Here is a 22,943-nt window from a genome sequence, read left to right as displayed (position 1 = left end):
TATATATATATATATATATATGAAACTATTAACGTGAGAACAATGCGCTATTGTGAGGAAATGAGAACACTTAGTATGGACCACTAGATCTTGATTGAACGGTTAAGATTAAAATATACATGCACATAATTATCATGTGACCAATAACTAACTTTTAATTCTAATCATCTATGATTGTTTGTAAGGTCCAAATCTATTATTTTCACAATTTTTATATAAAAATTGTTCTCACTTGATTAGCTCAATATATATTATATATATAAATAAAAGAATCAAATAGAGCCACTTCATTTCAGATAATCAAATGAGCATGACAAACTTTGACCAATAAGTATATGGATCCAAATATTTGAACTCTAATTGTCGGACTCACTTTTTTGCTGCATAACCTCATTAGAGTCGCTAGTACAATTTTTCCAATGGAAAATGTAGAAAAATATTTTGACCCAATCGCATTGGGCCTTACACTTTGATATCCACGTTCGGGAGTCGATTAGAGACTAAGGAAGGTATTAGCACCGTAGTTGACTGTTTGGACGGTACTCTTACTACATTGCATGGATTGTTAATTGTATTATTATTATATTTTTACCAAAAAATACTTTATTTTATTATTATGTCTGACAAGACGTGATCTTTGTCCTACGTATCCATTTTTTTGTAATCAAGACTACGAAGTTCTTTGTGTAGAAAAAGTTTGTTGGTTGGGTTAATTTTATTTCTTAAAAAAATTTAAATTTTATTTTAAAATATGAGCGAAGCATAGCCTTTACGTCTGATACCACATCACATATTAAAACTTATTTTTTATTTAGAAATTCCAAATTTATTTTTTATTTAGAAATTCCAAATTTATTTTTTATTTAGAACATTTTCAAAAAATATGAATGAAACATAGCCCTTACGTCCTATACCACATCTCATATTAAAATTGTTGAAATATGATAAAAGCAAAGCTAATATTACAATTATCAATTACCAACTGAGTTATATACATTTGTTGTAATTATAGTCAAATATTACAACGATAATTATTACTAATGTGACTAATAAAAAAATTAAATTATTATAAATGAAATAAGAAGAAATAAAGTAAGGAAAATGGCATACCTATTATGCCTAGTCCAAAAGAAATGGAATAATGTAATCCACATGGATTCTGGCCAGTCAAATCACTAGTTGTATGGGGAGTTTATGCACAAATTACCAGACTTAGGATGCAGCCCACGATTCTTCTATCTTTTGTTATTTTGGTGTTTTCATGAAATGTTGTTTTTTCTAGTGTGTGGTTGTTTCAAGTATTAGTATTTGTGTTTGGTTAAAGAATATATAGCAATGGTAAACTAATTACTCCAACCAAAACCAAGAATGCTAAAAAGAAAAAGATTTGTAGAGGTTCCGCACGAATCTCAAAGAAAAGAAAGGTTTCTTTTTTATTTTTTGCTTTTGTGGTTTTCTTGGATTGTTTTCTGGGTGAAGATGATTGTTTGTGCGTGGAAGATGATGTTTATGGGGAAAATGATTGATGAATGTGTTTTTTTGATTGAGAGAATTGGTGAGGATTATTGGAAATATATGATGGATGAAAGACTTTTTTTGGATGAATTTTTTATGGAATTGTGGGAGAGTGAAAGGTGGATGAGAAATTGATGAGTGAATTTATGGGTATGATATGGATTTATTGTGTATGAGAGATTTTTGAGATTATGGATGAATGATTTTTGAGTTATTGTGTGGAAGATAACGTTGAGAGAAGAAGATGATTGATGGTGAGGATTTTCTAGACGAATTGATATGATTGAGGATTTTTTTGGATTTCTAGGTAGGTTGATTAAAATATATGTGATTCTATTTATAGCCTTTGAATTAACACATGTGTTGAAATGGAGAGAATCTCCAAATTAACTGAGTAGAGAGAGTTAAGGGAAAATAAAATCATGTTTAATTCACCATTAAAAATCTGATTATGACACAATTTTTGAAATTCAAATTAAAATTCGAATTTACTTTTACTTATTTATTTTTGGACACTTAAGAATACTATTTTTTATTAGAAAGTAGCCAAAAATATTAATTTTATTTTTATTTGTTATTTTTTTTTGAAAATATCTTTTGGACCTGACAAAATTGGGTGTTCACAGTAATAAAATGCTAGGTTATAGTATAAGGTGTAGGTATCACAAAAGAAAATAAAGTATTTGCTCATACTAGAAGATAATTTATCTCTTTAAATTCATTGATTGTTTGACATGTATCTTATTTTTCTTTTATAATATATTTTAAAATGAAAACTATTAAAGTTTTGGTATTAGCCATTGATGAATCTTCTTGATAAACAAGAGAGATAAGAAAGAAATCTTAAACAAACTTAAAGAAAGAATAATAAGAGAAAGAACATCCTATTGAATAATGCTCCCATTATTAAATTACAATCAAAGGAAAACAATTTTTATATACAACATTGCCTAACTAACTAACTTGTTAATCGATTAACTATATTGTTAACCGATTAACGAATACATAATTACCTATATAATTGATTAACCATATACTTAATCATGACATACAAAACAAAATACACAACTATTTTAGTATCCCCGCAAGCTGGAATGTATCATGCATTCCAAGCTTGAAATGATTGTACTCAACACAATATATATTCTAATAAATCATATTGCTGGTTAGCAAAACTTCATCCCTCAATCTTGAAATATGAATATGAAACAATACTGGCGCTTAACCACCATATACAGAAGCAACTTCATCCATAGCTTAACCATCTATCTTGATAGAAGCTTAACCAACCAAGCCAATCATAATGGATGATAGGAAAAAATGGATCTTAATCTTGATTCTAATATGTTGCTTCAATGAAGAAAAATGCACACTCTAATAATGTTGTGTGTTTAATGAGAGAGATAAAGGAAATAGGATAGTAAAGAAAAGAGATAATTGGATGGGAGTAAATGATAAAGAATAAGAAAAGAATATGTAATTTGTGTGGTAAGAAAAAATCAAACAATCTCATCTGTAGATGTGGTAAGAAAATCAATATCATAATTTCCACCACGGAACTACACGATCATGTCGGTAGAAATTTGTGAAGCTTTCTTTAGCAGCATAAGGAAAACTAGTATTACCTATATAATGCAACCAAAAATTTAACAACTTCAATGGTTCCATTTTCATCTGCATCCACCTCATTTATCATATCTTGGAGCACTGGTCAAATTTGTTCATCACTAGAAATGATGTAAACCAGGGGGCAACCTATAAGTTTTGGAAGACAAATCATCCGACTAGGAGAACCCCTTGGAGACCATGTTTTTGAAAAGAATTCATAGCATAGTTTGGTTTATTTTATTTGCATTGTTATTAATAAATGAGAATTTAATTCTCATGTAGTCTTAGGATTTATGTTTATTTTTCATTCAAGTATTTTAGTATTTAATTTAATGTATTTTAGGGATTGATAAATTATTTATTTCCTTGTAATTTGGCCCAGTAGTGGCTAAGTGGTGTAGCATAAACAAGGTGGCATGAAAAAAGGAAGGATGTGAGAGCACAAGAGAACATAAGTACAAATATGTAGTACAAGGCTTAAAAGATAGATAGAGAGATTTATTCAATTTCCTTGGCCAAATCAGATTGATATAATCAACATATGGTTACTCCTTGGGGTAAGGCAAGACACAAATTACGGAGATAATAAGAGGCTAATTGGAACAAGTCAAGGCTCTACTTGGCTTTCAATTTCAGAACCAACTTGTGGCTATACTTAAGAGATAAAGATAAGATGATCAAGTCCACTCAAGCAAGGAAATTCTATGATTAAATTCGGCCAAATTAATTAGAGGAATTTTCAAGGCTGATTCAAATCCAAATCTTCAACCATTCAACAACTCAAGACCAAGTCATACTTCAAGGAATTCAGCCAAAATCCCAACCATATTTATTTTCATGATTAAATAAGATATTATATTTTAGTATTCAAAGATAGATAGGATTTTATTTTAATTAGGATTTAGTCTTATCTTTAGACAAGACAGATTTCCTATTTATATTTGATTCATCGTTAATAAAAGTTAAGTTTGTTTTTTTGAGAAAAATTGGATTGAATTCCTAAAGTTGAGCCAAAGCTCCTTAATTCGAACTTATCAAGATCCTTATTCTTGTGGCGTTCTAAGACTCATCACCCTCTCGGTGTGACGTCTAAATTCTTTTCAAGGGTCCTTACTTGTGGTGAATATCATTGAATCATCAAGTTCTTGAGCTTGTGGTGTCTCCATCTTCATATCTTTTTCATCTTTCCCCACAAATCTATCCTAAAATTGTACTAAAAATCTCTATCAATACCAAAACCTAATTCTGATTTATAAATCACTTAATTTTAAACTAAAACGATCCTAATTCTAAGGCAGTCCCCTTGAGGTTGTCATCAAGAAAACTTTTCCCCTGGACCTCATTGCACTAGACTGTAATAAAATATACCCATAGTTACCATGCACGCTATAATTGCAATGAGGAGAAGAATTTTTCTTTGATCCATCCTTGACGATCTTTCATGTCGTGTACGGCCTTCTGAGGCTTCAATTGTGTTTGTTGCATCTTTTTGTCAGCTTAATATGAGATTTCAGAATTTTGTCCTTCAACATAGATTGGACTCCTCCTTATGGTAGCACCAAGACCAACAAGACTCAAACCTCTCTCAAAATTTCCTGCATAATTAGGACCATCTACCTCCATAATATTTGTCACTGAAAATTTAGAAGCATTTGATCCAGTTGCAAGTGGCCAATTCGTCCATAGTAATGCACTCATCTCCATCTTTATCAAACAAGCCAAAAGCTTCTTTGATCTCTAGAATATGTTCTTCACTAAGAACTTTTGTCATGATGTAAACAAAGAATGCACAAGAAGAGAGGACGAAAGGTTGATTGATAAACAGCGGAAGAAATAATTACATTACTCTAATACCATGTAAAAACTTTGGTATAAGTCATGGATGAATCTTCTTGATAAACAATAAAGCTAAGAAAGAAAGCTTAAACAAGCTTAAAGAAAGAATAATGAGAGAAAGAAAGCTCTATTGAATAATACTCTCGTTATTGAATTACAAGAAATAAGGGAATCACCTTTATATACAACATTGTCTAACTAACAATTAACCAATTAATCGATTAACGAATAAAAAATCACTCATATAATCAATTAACCATATAGTCAATTGATTATATGCAAATAGAATACACAACTATTTTAACAAAAACTTCTAGAGAGAAGTGAAATAAGATATATGTTAAACAATCAATAGATTTAAGGTGATAAGTTATCTTCTAGTATGAGAAGATAATTTATTCTCACCAGAAAATTAAGAAACATAATTAACGAAATGCTTACAATAGAAGAAAAAAGAGGCAGACTTCTCTCAATTACTGGATACGACTGTTCAATTTTTCAGTTGTATTTTTAAGAGTAAAAATATAATCTTGATATAAATTAAAGGATATAAGCGTCATTGGTCTTTGGTTTTTCAATGTTTTCTACATAATTGTCTTCTCCATTAATGGGGAAGGGACTGACTCAAGAAAAAGAGTTGAAGGAATGCTATCTTAATCAAGACACCTCTAGTAGGAGAGAGTAAGCAAAGAAAGAGAAATGAAAGAGAGTATGGACCGAAAGAAAATATAAATGATAGGATACAAGAGCTTTTAGTTTTTTCATCTAAAGTGAGAAGAAATGTTAGACTAAATAGTTTTTTGCATTTCCTATAATATTATTATCTTTATTATATACTCGTTATTATTTATAAGGGGTAAAAATGTATTTAATAAATATATATGTTTTCTCTCTTTCTTAATTTTGTTCATGTTTCTTTCATATCAAACAACTTTTACCATCAACCCACTTTCTTATTTCTTTCTCTTCTTTCTTTTTATCTTCTTTCAACATATTTTCTCCTCTAAATCAAAGATAGCGTAAGTGGATAACAAAAATAAAATAATAAAAAAGCAACATACTACTCTATAAGTAATATACATTATGCATAGATGGAGAGTGACTATTAGTAATTTGTATAGAGAACCGTAGATTGGGTCACCCAACTAGTTAGGCCAATTACATGGCCGAAGAAAAGGTTTGAGAGACATGTGATAATGTGAAGGCATAAAGGAAAGGGTTAAAGTTAAAGGTCTCTCCATTTACACAAAATAGATGGTCCCATATAAGGTCGAGTGGTTCAAATTAGTTCTCATTTTTCTCTCTCTTTTGAAGTAATTAAGCAAGCACTGCATAGTAACCAGAGTAATAGCATGTGTAAATCACGATATGTGAAAGCTTGTCTCCTTTAATGGACCCTCCCCAAACGTCCTACCACTACATTCACAAGACTCATCACGCAGTTGGTTTCACCATTGTTCCCATCTTCAACCATTTATACAAATATTGAGAAATTCACATCAAATCCTAAAAGTTTTGTTAGATTTATTCAAATGTGAAGTCTCACATTGAATATGTGAGGAGGAATGAAAGAATTTATAAGAAAGAAAGGCCCATGAAACTAATGCATTAAAGTTTTGGTTCAAGACGTGCTGTCTCACTTGTGACTCTTCACTCTTCCATATACATCCAATAATGGAATCGATTTTTATTTTAAATGAACCAGAATTAGCTTTTTGGGTTAACTCAACTTGATTTTTGCAATTGCATCATGAATGACACATTACAACAACCATTATAAGTGGCTATAAGGATTGAGGAGCCCCACTCACTCCTTTCCCAATAAAAGCGAGGACACTTTTTCTTCTTTTTTCTTGGTTCTTTCGAGATGGGTAAGGTGCACAATTTCAGAGATCCACTTTATGATTGTAGTAAGAGAGCTTTTTGAAACCTAACTATTCAAGAATCTAGAACATTAGAGCATGGGAATTAGGAAGTGATAGTGGTATAACTGGTATGAAAGCAAGGACAATAGAAAAATAGGAAGTGATTGTAGGAAGAGATTTAAGAGGAATTAGAACCAACTTGTTATTGGTGAGTTTCACCATATTGTTGGTGAGATCTTCTAAGTTTTGAAGGTGCTTAATTAAGCATCCAAATATGTATTATGTTCTACGTTCTTGTATAGTCCCACACAATAATTTCCTTAGAGACTTTAAATCATTCATTTACCAAAAGTTTAAGAGTTTGATTCTTGTGTGACATTTATTGAGAATAATAGTCACGTACCCCGAAAGGAATTAATTCTTTACTCGTATGGTGAGAGATACCCTTGATTATACAAAAAAAAAAAGAAATCATTAGTTACATTGACGGTTGTAATTTGGGACACAAATTAATGGAAATGCATAGTTTTTTAAGTCTTAATTAATCCTCTTAAATCTCATGCTTTGGGACATGCAAATATACAATAGTAGAACCCATCTTCCTCTTTGCGTGTGCTATTGATCAATGTGGCCAGTAAGCAATGCTTCTCCCTTTATTGGGGCCTGTGGGATATTTTTTTGGATCAAGATAATAAAGGTTGGTTCATTTTTTTCGAGTTAGGATACTCTTTATTAATAGAGAGGTAAATATTTCAAAAAACAAAGGGAAATACAATTTTCAATGACATCTTTATTCTTTTAATTATAATAAAATTACACTTTTACCACTAAAAACAAGTGTAAAAACATGAATTTAATAGATATGATCCTTGTTCATATTTTTCACAGTTGTATCCTCCTTTTTTAGTAGATAAAAGTAATAATGTAGTCTATGAAACCTTAACACAATTTAGGCTTGTTTTTTAGTTGTTGTTTATACTATGTTTTAGGTTTTAAAATGTTGTCTATCAACACCCAAAGTCCAACCGTGGGAAGAAACATTCTTCAACTTTAGAGACTGTTCCGCATGGACTCGATTTTCCGATCCCTCCATACTCAAAACTTACAATTCTTATTGGATTTGTTAGAAGAAACTAGTATATAGTTATGAGTTTTTAGTCAAAAGGTAGCTGAAAGTTTATAATGTGTAGGTATCTTATTAAATTAGAATTGTTCAGTAAAATTTGTTTTTTAACTAACTGAAAATTTCAAAAAATGAATAACAATACACACAATATGTGTTTAGTTATTTATTAATCAAATAATTAGTAATTGGAGTATTAAATACATTCATAATTATAAATCAGTATTATATTTGTTTCATTTCAAAAAAATTGTCCTTTTCAACATCTTTTTCTTTCTAAAAATAAAATAAAATTGCATATATAGTATTATTGCATTGTTGATACTATGTATCATTAAAAACAAAATAAACTACAATGAAACCCCTAAATTTTAGTGGAATTGACAAACCACTCATACTTTTTTATACCTACACAGTTGACCCATAATTATATATATACATTATATTTACTACTTGTGTAGGAGATATAAGTGTAATTTCTTAAACAAAAAATGGTGACAAATGTAAATAAGTTTAGCAAAGTATAATATATTGTGATAACAAATCCAAATGGTATAAAAGTTAATGTCTATTCATTATTTTGGTTAGTTACAATATAGTATAAGAGTGATTTAAATACATCATTAGAATTATTGATACAGTTTTTGTCGAACTAAAAATAATGAATAGACATCATTGTTATATTATTTGAACTTGTCTTCACAATACATCATATTTTGTTTCAATTAATTACACTTGCCACCGTTTTTTGTTTAAGAAATTACATTCATCTCTCCTACGTACAAGTTAGTTAATGTAATATACGTATATAATTATGGGTGATTTATATATGTTTAAAAGTGATGGACAATTTGTGTAATTTCACTAAAACTTCTGGAGTGTCAGTATAATTTACTCTTTAAAAATATGTAATTTGGAAATAATTTATACTTTCATCTAATAATCAAATGTAATAATAATGTACGCATTACAAAAAAACTAAATGTAAAAATAATTTATATGTCACAAAAAATAATAAGGTTTTAGTTAGGTTAACTATGTAAATCATTAATATTTTGAAGCCTAAAATTGGTAAAGAAATTATTGAAAGGTACTTTCATTTTAGGGGTGAATGGTGGATGGGTTGAGATGGATTAAGCATGTCCCTCACATGTCCATAAATATTGATCGTGTCAATTTTTAAACCTGAACTCGTCCCTAATTAGGATGGGAAGCGTGAGAGAAGATCCAAAATAAGACGAGATAAGATAGGGACGAGTCCGAGTTGGAAAGTGACAAAATGACAAATGTAGATTTTTTTTTCTCAAATCTGTAAGCATGTGCAATCAAATCGCAATTCTAAATCATCTTAATATTTAAGCAATTCTAAACCATCTTAATATAATTGCATTACTTAAGGATGTGTGAAAATAATCTTTTTAATTCTTATACAATTCGCAAAAGATATTTTAATACTCAATCTCAAATTTATTTATTTTGATACAATTGTAATCCTTACCTTACTCATATTGCAATATAATCAATTTGATATGATTTGTTTTCCATAATGCAATCTTTGATTTATTATTTTTTGAATCCCTAAAGATTTATTTTTTATCAAGGTATACAGTTTAATCAAATTGATATGATTTGATTCAAATTACATATTCTCGAATATTTAATTTATTTGATAATCAAACCTTAATAAAAACAAATCTTTAACACATTCATTTTTTTATTGAATAATTTTAAAGAACGTTTTTTTTTGCCGGATAAAATTGAGTATTCACAGTAAGGAATAAAGATCATATGATAAGTAATGTATATATGTTGTATGAGATTGTAGTTATTTTAGTTATGTAGACTGAACTTAACAAGTATTGATAGATCTTATTCAACTATTCTTGATATATGATTATAAGGGACGGGTTGCGTGACCCGGACATGGGCATGCACCCGTCCTTTTTTACGACGGGTCTGTCCCTTTTAATCAAATTTGTCATTTTTTATTTATTTGGACGGGTTAGACCCGTCTCTATGTCATCGGGTTGGGACGAGTCAACGGGTCGGGTCGGATCTTGTTCACTTATATTTCATTTTATAAATGTTATTTGAAATAGCTCTCGAATACTATGATATCCCTTTTTGAAAGTTACAAATTCTTTTTAATTTTTTGTTTATCGAACTACCTAAAAATACTAGTTTGTGTTATTGAAGAGGATATTATCTTTTAGCTTTTTATGCCATTCCAATAAAATTCCTCCAAAAGAAGCAGCAATTTTCAAAATACAGCTAAGCTCTGTAAATTTGCTAGCTAGCTAGTTCTATCAAGGGAAATATTTGAGGGATGAAAATTGGGGGACATATTAAATAGGTCTCCTAGACATGTTTGGTATATGTTTGGGGACGAATTTAAGTTGGAAAGGGAACTTTTGACAAAATTTTCAGACAATTCTTCATCTACAAATTTATTATTAGCCATTCATTTGGAATAAAGCTCAATCATACGTGAGCCCATGTCATATTGCTTAAGTGCTTTTAAGTGAATTTATTCTATGGTAGGGAGGGTGTTTATATTATCTTCCTCGTTATAATTTTGCTTCCTTGTATTATTACCTCTTTTTTGCTTTTATTCTCAGTGATTATTTGTCCTAAAAAAAGCACGGAGAAAAAGATGGAAAATAACTAATTTCAACATCTTTGAAATTGTTGCTTGTAATAATTTTCTTAGAAAAAGAAACAAACAGAGAAGGCCAATATATTACATCAGGGCACACAATTTGGCAGATTTTCGCTACAGACATGTAAGTCATTTGTCACTTGGACATCAATTGTAGAGCCTTACACCTGAGCCATGTGCAATACTTTAAAATTACAAGCTTTTAATTGGAATAATCTATATATATATTTTGTTAATTTCTCATTCTCTTTATCTTAAGCTTCAAGGAACTATGGCTTCTCTTCATCACTCTTCATCCTCTTTCTGTTATGATTACTTATTAGCCTCATTGAGCATCTTTTATCTTTTAGCCTTTTTATCTAATGAAGTATTAATGTCTTTGATCATATCACTTGCATTGACAATTGATTGAGCTAAGACCTTCATGTGCAAATCTGATTGTGTCTCATGGCCTAGCCAAATGTCTAGCCCGACCGTGCATCATCAAACAACATATATTTTTTACTGTGTCAAGTTACAAGCCATGACCGAGGCAGTTGGGCATCATGACCGTGGCATTGCTCAAGTCATGGCCAAGTCAGCTTTTGATTCTGATTGAGGTGGCTGGACATCATGACAGTGTCACTGCCTCGGTCATGTGCACCAGAATATTATCTTGACCGAGTCAGGTTTCCAGGCCTTGGTGCACCAAGTTGGGTGCTGACCGAGACATGCATTGGCGCATTAGGTGAATTCCTGACCGAGACAAATATCTGGTGTTGGCGCATCAGTGGCGCATGTTGGCGCACAAGTCTACATCATTTGGTGCATATGTGGCCTTTTCCTTAGCACATCAATCGACATTGTTTCTCATGATATGAGCTTTTGCATTATTCTAGAAGAAAGGATTTCAGTAGAGCATTTTATTTTCACATGTGATAAATGTGTTTTAGTTTGTTAAGCCTTAGTTAGTTAAGTTAGTTAAATTAGTTAGCTTATCCTTCAAGCAATATCTTTGTATAAATATACAATATGTACTAATCATTCAATATCAATAAAATTCAATATATTTTCTCATATATCATATGAGTTTAATTTCCAATATTATCTCTTTGTTTTCTATTTGGGCTTGCTCTTCTTCAGCCCACTTTCTCTTTGTTAGTTACAAGGTTTCTATTTATAGTTTGTAGGTTAGTTTTGTTAGTTAACAACTTTACCAATTTAGATTAGGGCATCCCTCTCATGCTGTTTTGGAACATATGCATACATACACCCCTTATATCAAATATGACTCAAAAAGGATTTGTAATTATTGTCATTTAGCCAAACAATCCATATTACCCTTCCCTATAAGTGATTTTACCACTAATCACCCTTTTGAAATTGTCCATATGGACATTTGGGGTCCTATTGGTATACCCTCCATTCATGGCCACCAGTACTTCCTAACCATTGTTGATGACCATACAAGACACATTTGGATTTACCTTATGATGTCTAAAACTGAAACTAGAAAACTCATCCAGGAATTCACTAAACTTGTGTTTGTTCAGTTAATAGAAGGATCAAATTTATTAGGTCTGATAATGGTAGTGAATTCAACATGCCACACTGTTATGGGCAAGAAGATATCATTCACCAAACTTCTTGTGTTGAGACTCCACAACAGAATTCTGTTGTGGAAAGAAAGCATAGGCATATACTTAATGTAGTTAGATCATTACTCTTTTAATCTTTTCTCCCAAAATGCTTTTGGGGATATGTTGTGAGTCATGCCATATACCTTATCAATAGACTACCAAGTCATATTCTTGACATGAAATCTCCTTTTAAAGTCCTAACCAACAAGCTACCTAACCTGCAACATCTTAAGGTTCTTAGTTGTCTTGGCTTTGCATCCACCTTAACCAATAACAGATCCAAATTGGATCACAGAGCCAAAAGATCTTTATGTTAGGTATCAATGGCAGAATACACCTAGAAGGGGGGGGGGGTTGAATAGGTGTGGCAGAGCTCAAGTTCCACTTTTTGGGTTTTTGCACAATTGCTGAAAAAATGCACAGTTAATCGATTAAGCACTGTTCATAATCAATTAAACACAGTAAAAACAGAATGCATAAAATCTTGTTTCACGACTCTATTGCAAGGAAGGTTACGAGAAATCACGCAATGATATAAAATATATTTTTACACATAATTAAACTAGTTATAACACAGGACCAGTATACAAATTATCATGTTATATCATGCAATATTACAACTTCAAATGTAAAAGAGAAAGGGATAGAAAAGATTGCGCAAGGATTTTATCCTGGTTCGTTTTGCTGTCCACTGCAAAACTACATTCAGTCCTTGATCCGAGAGATTTTCCTTCTTCACTGTAGAATACAATGTATCGTTACATACACCAATTCAATTACAAGACTCGAACGTTCTTTTCTTGGATCCCAAAGAACTTCGTTACCCTTGGTTTGACCTTTCCCAAAACCGCCTCCCAAGAAAACCTTTCTTACCGCGATTCGGCCCCAGCCAAGGTATCGGTCTTTATTCCAAGACCTCCAAGTCTTCGTGAAGAACACCTTATCTAACCGCAGCTAGGATTTTCCTAATCCTTGAATTACAATGCTTTGAGTTATGAATGAGTACTTAATACTCGGATTTTACAATAAAGATCAAAGACTAAAACCTAAGCAAAAACTCACAAGACTTCCTAGTCTAATATGAATGTACATGCATGAGGTTTATGAAAATATACAATCATAAAAAACTATCTCCTTTTTATTTTAAGAAACACAAGAATGATGCAAGAAAGCTTTTCAAAGAACATGCAATATGAATATGAAACTTAAAGCCTTAGCATGATCTAATCTTTCTCTTAATGCAATGCTCTCTAATGGTTTCTAACAATGATTTTCAATCCTTCACGTTTCTGCAATTTACCAGAATTTATACAAAATAGATTTGATTATTCAAAGCGTTATTTTCAGTTATGCAGTTAAAACAGAAAACAGTTATAACAGGAAATAGTCACGTTAATCGATTAAGCCTTGGGGTTAATCGATTAACCAATGTATTTTAATACATGATTAAATGGTAAACTACTTATATGTATGCTTGACTCATATACATGTTTTAGCAATTATATTATGCCTAATATGCACATATAACATGTATGATTAATGCATGAACATATAATAAATTAGATGATATGCCTCATGAATATGATATGACAATATTAATGGCTTGTGAGACTTGCATATAGGTTTACCTCACCTATACTCACTCACTAAGCCACACATCCCAAACTACTTAGAAATATGACTCTATTGATATAACTTAGTCTAGATATGATCAATGAGTTCTAGGCATGTTGATTGTTGAGACATCTTCAAGCTTTTACTAGCTCTTTGTCTTCATCAAAACATAGGCAAAACATTGCTAATGCAATCCTTGACACTTTGCACTTTCACTTTATTTCTTGGTCACAGACATGGAACCAAAGGGTTTGTCCTAGTAGACCTCAAAACAAGATAGATATATGTTTCTCGAAATGTTGTTTTTTATGAAAATACTTTTCCCTACCAACCTTCTTCTGAACTTGATTCCACTAATATTCAAGACACTACTGATAGCCTATTTCCTACCTTCTTTTATGCTTGTCCACCCAACCAAGATCCTCCTCACCTATCACCAATAATTCCAGAGCTTACAAATCCTCTTGACCTTAACCAAACACATGCGTCTCAATCCTCTCCTACTCAACCATCTCTTCCAACCAGAAGATCTCAGAGGGTGTCACACCCTCCAACTTACTTAAGAGATTTTCATTGCAAACTATTAATATCTTCACATATCCCCCCTGATCCCTCTATCAAGCATCCCCTTCACACTGTTTTATCTTATGAATCTATCCCTACCACCCACCTCCATCATCACACATGATGAACCAAAAACCTATAAACAAGCCATTAAATCTACAGACTGGATACAGGCTATGAGAAATGAGCTTCTTGCCCTTGAACAAAACAACACATGGACCCTCATGACTCTTCCTCCAAACAAACACATCATTGGTTGCAAATGGGTATACAAACTTAAGTACAACTCTGATGGTAGTATAGAAAGACACAAAGCTAGATTAGTAGCCAAAGGCTATACACAAACTAAAGGTTTGGACTATTTTGACACATTTTCTCCAGTGGTGAAGCCCACCACTGTTAGGCTCCTTCTTGCCATTGTTGCTTCCCAAGGCTGGGCCTTACACCAACTAGATGTGAACAATGCCTTTCTTCATAGGGACCTTGATGAGGAAGTCTATATGACCCTGCCTCAAGGGGTAGTTTGTTTGTTTTATCCCTAACCAAGTTTGCAAACTCAATAAATCTCTATATGATTTGAAACAGGCTAGCAGACAATGGTTTGCAAAACTCTCATCCTTCCTCATTCAATTGGGTTACAAACAATCTAACCATGATCATTCCTTCTTTACTAATCATCATAATTCCAAGTTTACTATATTATTGATATATGTTGATGATTTAATACTTGTTGGCAATGATATTATTGAGATTACCAATGTGAAACAATAATTAGACAACAAATTCAGAATCAAGGATCTAGGCTCACTAAGGTATTTTCTTGGACTCGAAGTCATCTACTCTGACCAAGGTATAACTCTAAACCAAAGAAAATATGCTTTAGACTTATTATCTGATACTGGTTTTTTGCTTTCTAAACCTGTCCCTACACCTATGACTAAACATCCACACTTACATCAAAATGATAGTTATGTTTACCATGAACCTGAATTATATAGACAAATCATTGGTAGACTTCTTTATCTTACAAACACAAGACCTGATTTAAGCTTTGCCATTCAGCAACTAAGCCAATTTATAGCCAACCCTACTATGAATCATTATAAGGCAATGACAAGGGTCCTTAGATATATTAAAGGTTCTCCTGGTCAATGGATCATTTACCCTACTCAAACCACTTTATAACTAAAAGGGTATAATGACTCTGATTGAGCCACATGCCCAGATACCAGGAAATCAATCTAAGGTTTTTGTATGTTTTAAGCAACTCTTTGATTTCCAGGAAATCAAAGAAATAGAACACTGTTTCTAGATCTTCCTCTGAGGCAGAGTATCGTGCTCTTGCCATTGCCTCTTGTGAGATCAAGTGGCTAACCTATCTGCTTAGTGACTTTGCTATTTCTTTCAAACAAACATCTCTTCTTTTTTGTGACAATGATTCAGCTAGGTACATTGTAGCTAATCCAGTTTTTCATGAGAGGACTAAGCATATTGAAAAAGATTGCCATGTTGTTCGTCAACACTTACAACAAAAATTGTTCCTCTTACTCCCTATTAAAACAAGTGATCAAGCTGCTGATCTTCTCATCAAGGCATTAGAACCATCATCCTTTTCCTTTTTACTTTCCAAGTTGGGAGTTACTAACATCTACTCTCCAGCTTGAGAGGATAATGAAGTATTAATGTCTTTGATCATATCACTTGCATTGAAAATTGATTGAGCCAAGACCTTCATGTGCAAATCTAACTGTGTCTAATGGCCTAGCCAAATGTCTAGCCTGACCGTGCATCATCAAACAACATATATTTTTTACCGTGTCAAGTTACAAGCAATGACCGAGGCAGCTGGGCATCATGACCGTGGCATTGCTCAAGTCATGGCCAAGTCAGCTTTTGATTCTGACCGAGGTTGTTGGACTTCGTGATTGTGTCACTACCTCAGTCATGTGCACCAGATTATTATCCTGACCGAGTCAGGTTTCCAGGCCTTGGTGCACCAAGTTATGTGATGACCGAGACATGCATTGGCGCATCAGGTGAATTCCCGACTGAGACAAATATCTGGTGTTGGCGCATCAGTGGCGCATGTTGGCGCATCAGGTCTGCATCAGTTGGTGCGTATATGGCATGTTCCTTGGCACATCAATTGGCATTGTTTCTCATGATATGAGCTTTTGCATTATTCTTCTAGAAGAAAGGATTTCAGCAAAACATTTTATTTTCACATGTGATAAATGTGTTTTACTTTGTTAAGCCTTAGTTAAATTAGTTAGCTTATCCTCCAAGCAATATCTTTGTATAAATATATAATATGTATCAATCATTCAATATCAATAAAATTTAATATATTTTCTTCTATATCATATGAGTTTAATTTCTAATATTATCTCTTTGTTTTTTATTTGGGCTTGCTCTTCTTCAGCCCACTTTTTCTTTGTTAGTTATAAGGTTTCTATTTATAGTTTATAGGTTAGTTTTGTTAATTAACAACTTTACCCTTAAAGATGCTCTCTGTAAGTTTCAGTTGCAAGATTGAATAAAGTTCATCTTGCCTTTTTCTTCTCCTTTTCCCCCTGTGAAATTCCTCTAATATATATATATATAGTGTGATATGGTTTTGTCATAGGAGAGTAAGAGAAGTGAGAGGTAATTGAGATTAAATATTTCTAATATCACATTAAAAAATTAACATATAAATTTATATTTATATTTTAATCGCTCATGATTATATTTAATGATATAAATATACTATTCTCACTCTCTCATCAAAAAAAATCTTCTTACACATCTTTTGTGAAGCACTACTTGTGAGTAGGGTTCCATCAGGTACTTTGAAGTTTAGCACTACTTGTGAGTAGGGTTCCATCAGGTACTTTGTAGTTTAGCACTACTTCTAAAAAGATCCTTCTTACTTTGTATCTTTTCTGATCTGGACTGTATGCAGTTTTTTTCTTCTAGATATGCTATGCTTTATTATTACAAATATAATAAGAAAAATACAAATTACATGTGAACCATGCATACGTAATTATGCAGCACCTGTAATCTATTTCTAATGCTCACTTTTGTTGACGAAAAAAACGAGAGGAAAGAAAGTAAAAAAAAAAATTGTATAAAAGATATGGTGCTTTTTAATTGTATGATATTAAAAATTTAATGAAAGTGATACTACCAATAAGGTTTTGATAAACATGACCAAATATTACTGACAGGAATTTGACAAATTCTATCCTACTTTTCTGTGCTTAACCTAATACGGTTGATAGGACTTTGACAAAGTTTTTTTGATAGATAATTTTTGTTCCTCACCTTGTCATTACAGAACATAAATCATCTATATTAAAATTACTCTATCTTTCTATTTCAAACTAATCAAGTACCACTAACTATATTAATTTATATTTAAATTCCTATGGGTGGTAATGTGTTGGGTATATGTGAATGATATAAAATATATAAATTCGTCATCACCACTTCTGAAGCTTTTACCAAAAATTTGTGTGGTCCTCCAGAGGCCCAAGACTAGGCCCATGAGTAATGCTGCATTCCACTGGCAGCTTAGACTCCAACACAAAGTCCAATCTCCATCCCCACCTGACAAAACCAAACCTCCAAGTCTCCGACGACCACTGCCGCCGCCGCTGTCGGAGGATCATTCTACGACACCTCCGAATGTCAGCTAAGTTTCATGTCACCTTTCCTCTTTCCTTTCTTTTAAGAAACCATTCTTTCAATTCTCTCTCTTTCATTACTCTCTCTCACTCCTTACACCTTCGTTTCACTCACTCCCACACTTCTTCTTCTTCTTCACCCTCTTCTGGGTCTTACTATCTTTCTCAGTTTCTCCCTTTTGGGTACTCAAATTTCAAACCTTTTTCCATAATCAACCCAAGGGAACGTAGAATAGTTGTGGTAGGATTATCCAATATCATAAAGAATGAGCAGAATTTTGTTTTAAAGGGCTTTTCATTACGTTTTTGTCCTTTCTTTCTCGTCAAGATTATGAAGTTATTAGAGACCCGTGAAGCTGCATTTGCGTTTTTCAAGTTAGCATTAGGTGAAAACTACGATTCTGGGGAGATTGTTCATTTGTGTTGCACTGCAGCACATGTTTTAGCAGCACAGAAGCTTCAATTGTATGCCCAAGATATGGTTTCTTGGGTTATTGGAAGAGTTGGAGCTAGTAGAAGCAAGGAGCTGGTGGAGTTAATGTGGAAGAATCATTCCGAGTATGAGTCGGATTTTTCGGTCTTGAACACCCTAATGAGAGGTTTTTTGAATGTTGGGATGAGTTCTGAGGCATTAAATATTTTGCATAGAATGAGGGTTGTAGGAGTTAGGCCAAGTTTGTCTGCAGTAACAATTCTTATAAGCTTGTTGCTTAGGATTGGTGCCTATGGTAGTGTGTGGAAGTTGTTTAAAGATATGCTTTGTAAAGGGCCTCGTCCTTCAAGAATCACATTTAATATGATGATTTATTGGTTTTGTAGACAAAACGGGCTTGTGATCGCAGAAAATTTATTGCATTTGATGCCAAAGTTTCGGTGCAGTGCTGATGTTTATACATATAACAGTCTTATTCATGCCTACTGCAATAAGGGACAGACTTCGGTTGCACTTGAAAGGCTAAATTTGATGATAAAAAGTGGTTGTGAGCCAAGCATTTCCACATTTAATACCATTATGCATGCCCTGTGCCGGGAAGGAAATATGACAGAGGCCCAGAAGCTCTTTGATGGACTTCAAGAAATGGGTGTCACTCCAAATACTATGATTTACAATACGCTGATGGATGGATATGTCAAGGCAAGGGAGATCGGTCATGCTAGCATGCTTTGTGAAGAAATGAGGACTAGAGGCGTTTCTCCTGATTGTGTGACTTTTAATATTATAGTCGGGGGGCAGTATAAATATGGAAGAAAAGAGGATTGGAACAGGTTTTTAACAAATTTAATAGTTACTGGATTTTTTCAAGATTGTTCACCATTTGATGTAACAATATCATGGCTGTGTTGGGCTGGCAAACTTGATGAAGCCATGAAATTATTACAAGATGTTCTTGAGAAGGGACTCACTCTTAGTGTGGTTGCCTTTAACTCATTAATCGGAGCCCAAAGCAGGGCAGGGTTAGAAGAGAAAGCTTTTGAATCCTATCGAATTATGGTTAAATGCGGTTTCACTCCTTCATCATCCACATATAATTCTTTGCTTATGGGTTTGTGTAGGAAAGGGAGGTTGCAAGAAGCCATGGCACTTTTGAGTAGGATGTCAGAGAAGGGATTTCCCGTCAACAAAGTGGCTTACACTGTGCTGTTGGATGGATACTTCAAGATCAATGATTTGGACGGGGCACAATTTCTCTGGAGTGAAATGAAAGAAAGAGGAATATATCCGGATGTTGTTGCCTTTACAGCCTTAATAGATGGACTTTCAAAGGCAGGTATGGTTGAGGAGGCATATGAAGTGTTTTTAGAAATGACAGCTTTAGGTTTTATTCCTAATAATTTCGCATACAATTCTTTGATTCATGGGTTTTGCAACTCTGGTATGATGACTGAAGCATTGAAGTTGGAGAAAGAGATGAGGCTAAAAGGTCTTCTTCCCGACACCTTCACCTTCAATATCCTCATTGATGGGTTTTGTAGACAGGGAAAAATGAAGTCTGCAGTTGATACATTTCTTAACATGCACCGGATTGGGTTGATGCCAGATATCTTCACATTTAACATATTAGTTGGAGGATACTGTAAGGCGTTTGACATGGTTAGTGCAGATCAAGTTGTTAATAAAATGTACACATGTGGGTTTGACCCAGATATCACAACTTATAATACACGCATGCATGGTTATTGCAGTATTCGAAAAATGAATCGAGCAGTTATCATTTTGGATGAGCTTGTTTCTGCCGGTATTGTTCCAGACACAGTGACATACAACACTATGATGAGTGGTATTTGTAACGATATACTGGATCGTGCTATGATTCTTACTGCAAAATTACTTAAGATGGGTTTTATTCCAAATGTGACTACAACCAATATATTGTTGTCACAGATCTGCAAGCAGGGGATGCCAGAGAAGGCCTTACTGTGGGGTCAAAAGTTTCGGGAGATCTCCTTTGACTTTGATGAAATATCTTATAGAATACTGGACCAAGCTTACCGTTTGACCCAGACTGATGTCGAACTTGTGACTGTCAGAGGAACATATGAAAAGAGCCTTTTTTTGGATTTTCTGATGTACATTACATTTGACTATTTTTCAAGAAATAAACCTCATCAAATAGAGAATGAGAATAGCCTAGAGTTGATTGAAAGTCAATTTGTTGCTCTGTGAACTTGGTATGTTTCAACCTTTTAATCCTTGAAATCTGCCAAGGTTTTGTGTAATCATGATACATGAAAACAATAAGAGTAGTGCTCACCAGCTACTTCAGTAGTACATGAAATGAGTGGGTACAGAAACATTATAGGTCTTTTGGAAACCGAGGGAGGATTGTTTACCTTCTTTTTGAGGTGACTGTCATTGTTCATTACTACAAGCATGGAGTTCTTTTATGCGTATTTCTCCATGAAGGATAATAGCAGCTATCCTTGTAGAGGTCTGCACAGGAAGCATGGTTTGCTTTTGTGATTGAAGTTTTGAGGATATTATCAGTCTGAAATGTAGTGGATGTTGAAGCACAGGTACATACAAAAATTGTTGATTTCAATGATCTTGTTATTTGTGTTTGATAGAAAAATACTAGCATGGAACTTGATGTTTAGTCACTGTAAATCAAATGAGAAACCTTGTAAGTTTTGGGTTGCCTCTTAATGGAGTTTTTGGTGGAGAAAATTTTTAGCCGAGAAACTAATGAACAACCAAAAAAAAGTCAGTTTTCTGCATATAGAATTCGAGTTGCAGTGAAAAGCTAACAAAAAAGGTGATGAGGGAATTTATACAGTCAAATGTGAGTTTCTCTAATATGCAGTGTTATGGAGCATCAAGTCATTAACTGACTCCACCTATATAAATAAGAGAAAGTTCAGAGATAACTGTGGGAGAGAAGGACAAAATGGATTTCTTGTTAACAATGCTTTAACATGTTAGCTATTTTAACAAAACTGACAAGTGCTGCTCTTGACTATCTTTCTCAAGTCAAGAAACTACAAAAGTACATGTTTTTCGTTCTCGTAGTTAGGAAATTCCATCATTACAAACTTTGGTTACATATTATGCATATCATTAGGAAATTATTACAACTTTGGTTACATATATGCTTCTTGTTTTCTTATATGTGTATCATTAAGGAACATTAAAATGGAAGATTCATTAAGGAACATTAAAATGGAAGATTCATTAAGGAACATCATTACAACTCTAATTTGACAACTGTGCTGATGTGAGAGCAACTTGCACCTAATCACTTTGTAATAATGTTCCTTAATGAGCCTTCCATTCTATACATAGCATTAGACTTTCTTTAGTTTAAGTAGCTTTTTAGGATCAAAATAAGTTAGAATTCTGTTTTTGGAACACTCCACAAAAGCCCTTTCACTGAAAGCTGTCTAAACTCTAAACTATGAAGAGTTTTGCTAGTTTCAATCGTTTGGATTTTAAATGTTTGACATAAACTATCATCTTCAGATATTAATGTATTGGAAACATTATCTTTGCCAACAAGTTGAGGTTCTATCGACCTGAAGTTGCATGTTGTTTCTATAATTGTTAACATGTTGAAAATTGGCCAGTGAGACAGGATAATATGTCCAACATTTTTTCCGATTGTCTCAAAGATGGTTTACATTTGTTTGTTCTTAATTGATTGAGACATGAATGCTATATATAGGAATCTTTCATCTATGGATCGCAGATACTGGAATTATCTGAATGATAAAAGATCTTTTCATGTTGTATTTGTTGTGTATCTTGACAAAATTGTTAAGATTAAATTGAATGTTTTGTATGAAAAAGTAAGTATATCTTAATAGAAGTAAAAGTTATGCATCATAATTTTGCTTGGTTCTGGTTTTCTAAATTTCAGATTTATGAAGACAAGGAGAATGAGCAAAATGGGGGATGTTTGAGAAACTTGAATAAAAAAGAAGAGGAAAAGAAGAAAACAGCCAAGATGATTACAGGGTATGATTATCCATCTTTCCAGTCTTCAAGTTGAAATCATAGTGTCAATAAAAAAACTGGTCAAGTACTGGATGAATTTGGATTTTTATTGTATTGCAAGATTATTTTTATTTTTTTGCAATCTTCATTTTTAATATTAAGAGAGTGAACTTGGCGCAATGATAAGGTTCTTGCTTAGTGACCACGACGTCACGGGTTCAAATCTTAGAAAAAGCCTCCCCGCTTACGGGGTAGGGTTGCATATATCTACCTTCTCCATACCTATTAAATGAGAGCCTTGTGCAGTGAGCTGTCCTTTTTTTCTTCATTTCTAATATGTTTGGAACCCTTTTGTTTCACATGACTTGAAGGTGGAGTAGTTATGAATGTCTACTATTATAATAGTATTTGCATGTAATTTTCAGCACAGCTGCTAA

General features: G+C 33.0%; 1 protein-coding gene across 2 annotated transcripts; it reads left to right on the top strand.

The window, feature by feature from the left end:
- On the top strand, window positions 17,891-22,484 carry LOC109333511 (pentatricopeptide repeat-containing protein At1g09900-like). 2 transcript variants are annotated; one of them, XM_019569032.1, is made up of 3 exons: window positions 17,891-19,340; window positions 19,629-21,089; window positions 22,430-22,484. In XM_019569032.1, the coding sequence occupies exons 1-2, from the start codon at window positions 17,941-17,943 to the stop codon at window positions 20,737-20,739; spliced, it is 2,511 nt and encodes an 836-aa protein (XP_019424577.1). In that variant the 5' UTR covers window positions 17,891-17,940; the 3' UTR covers window positions 20,740-21,089; window positions 22,430-22,484. The 2 variants fall into 2 exon arrangements, with proteins under 2 accessions (XP_019424577.1, XP_019424576.1); XM_019569031.1 differs by having other exon boundaries at window positions 17,891-21,089.

The sequence above is a fragment of the Lupinus angustifolius genome, chromosome LG18 (assembly GCF_001865875.1).
Source record: "Lupinus angustifolius cultivar Tanjil chromosome LG18, LupAngTanjil_v1.0, whole genome shotgun sequence".
Taxonomy (NCBI): Eukaryota; Viridiplantae; Streptophyta; class Magnoliopsida; order Fabales; family Fabaceae; genus Lupinus; species Lupinus angustifolius.
This window is presented reverse-complemented; position numbering and strand designations above follow the sequence as displayed.